The sequence below is a fragment of the Vollenhovia emeryi genome, unplaced genomic scaffold (assembly GCF_000949405.1).
Source record: "Vollenhovia emeryi isolate VEMERY1.0 unplaced genomic scaffold, V.emery_V1.0 DF940683.1, whole genome shotgun sequence".
In the NCBI taxonomy this organism is placed as follows: Eukaryota; Metazoa; Arthropoda; class Insecta; order Hymenoptera; family Formicidae; genus Vollenhovia; species Vollenhovia emeryi.
In genome coordinates this window covers 6318-7630 of record NW_011965683.1, presented here as the reverse complement: position 1 = coordinate 7630, position 1313 = coordinate 6318, and the positions used below count along the sequence as shown (strand labels likewise).

Sequence of the window (1313 nt, the reverse complement as noted above, 5' to 3'; positions counted from 1 at the left end):
CAATACCTAGGGGGCGCGGCGGGGACCCGGTGGCACCCCCGTCGCGGCGCGTAAGAAGCGCCAGATGAGTGCCCAAGATACATGGGCAATGCTCTGCTGAGCCAAGAGGGGCGCGCCAAGTCAAGGTGCGCGGCGCCGAACCAGCCTGGAAGTACATGCGTCGCAGTCCCCGGCTGGTTCAACATGGCGCTAAGAAGACCACCCCCGGTGGTTTTAGTGCGGTAGGCGCCCTCCATTGCACGCTGGCCCCAGGTGGTCAATTGCCTGGGGTACAGGGAGGGCGAGTCCCACACACCCCCGTCTCCGTCCGGGGCGGGACGGTCCATGAGGATTTCCACTGGGTAAAAAAAAAGCCAAGGATATAGAACCATTTCCCACGCGGCAGCCACGTTGATGGCCGGGATGCCCCCCATCGGAATGAATGCTCGCGCACACGCTCGTGTATATGAGAAAGTGGCGGAGCAAAGGGCAAGGGGGATCCCGGTGCCCAAGAGGGGGAGGAGGCTCCTCAGCCTCCGCATCAAGGGGGAAGTGAGGGAGGAGTGGCGAACATGGCTTGCCGACCCGAGGCGAGCAGGCCAGAGGACGATACAAGCCATTCTCCTTCACTTAGACGAGTGGGTAGAACGCTCATGGACACGGGCGTCCTACAGGACAACGCAGGTGCTCACCGGGCATGGATGCTTTGGTGAGTACCTGCAGAGAATGCAGAGGGAACCCGATCCACGGTGCCACCACTGTGATGAGGAGAGGGACACGGCGCAACACACGCTGGACAGCTGCCCAGCGTGGGACGAGGAGCGCCGTGTCCTCATAAACGTAATAGGAGGAGACCTCTCGCTGCCGGCGGTGGTAAAGGCCGTCACGGAGCGGGAGGAGGCCTGGGAGGCTTTTGCGCTCTACTGCGAACGGGTAATGCAGCAGAAAGAGCAGGCGGAGAGGAAAAGGAGGGGAGAGGTCGTTCCTCCGGACCCCCAGCCTGGAGGGAACAACAGCCAGCGAGGAGGACAACGTAGGAGAGTCCCCCGCGGCATACCGGCGCACTTGCGAAAGTGGTAGAGGACATCCTGGCAAGGGGTGTCTGACCCCCCTTCTGGGTGTCCCCAGTGAGAAGGAGGAGGCAGTCCGCGGCAGTTTGCCGCAAGGACAAGGAGCATCAAGGGATGCACGAGAAGGAAAGGGGGAGTTTTGGCGTCCAGGTCCCGCAGTAAGAATAGGCCTGGGGTATCTCCTGCCTGTCGTAAGAGGCGACTAAAAGGAGCTTTAAACCAGGAAGTCCTACGGGACCCCTGGTGAGCGGGCGTGGGCTGGAG

The 1313-nt window shown here is 62.0% G+C and overlaps 1 protein-coding gene across 1 annotated transcript; it reads left to right on the top strand.

Annotated features, from left to right (window-relative positions):
• Positions 1–402: 402 nt before the first annotated feature.
• On the top strand, positions 403–1059 carry LOC105555824. Its single transcript, XM_012002864.1, has one exon. It carries the CDS (start codon positions 403–405, stop codon positions 1057–1059), a length of 657 nt encoding a protein of 218 aa, XP_011858254.1.
• The last annotated feature ends 254 nt before the right edge of the window (positions 1060–1313 follow it).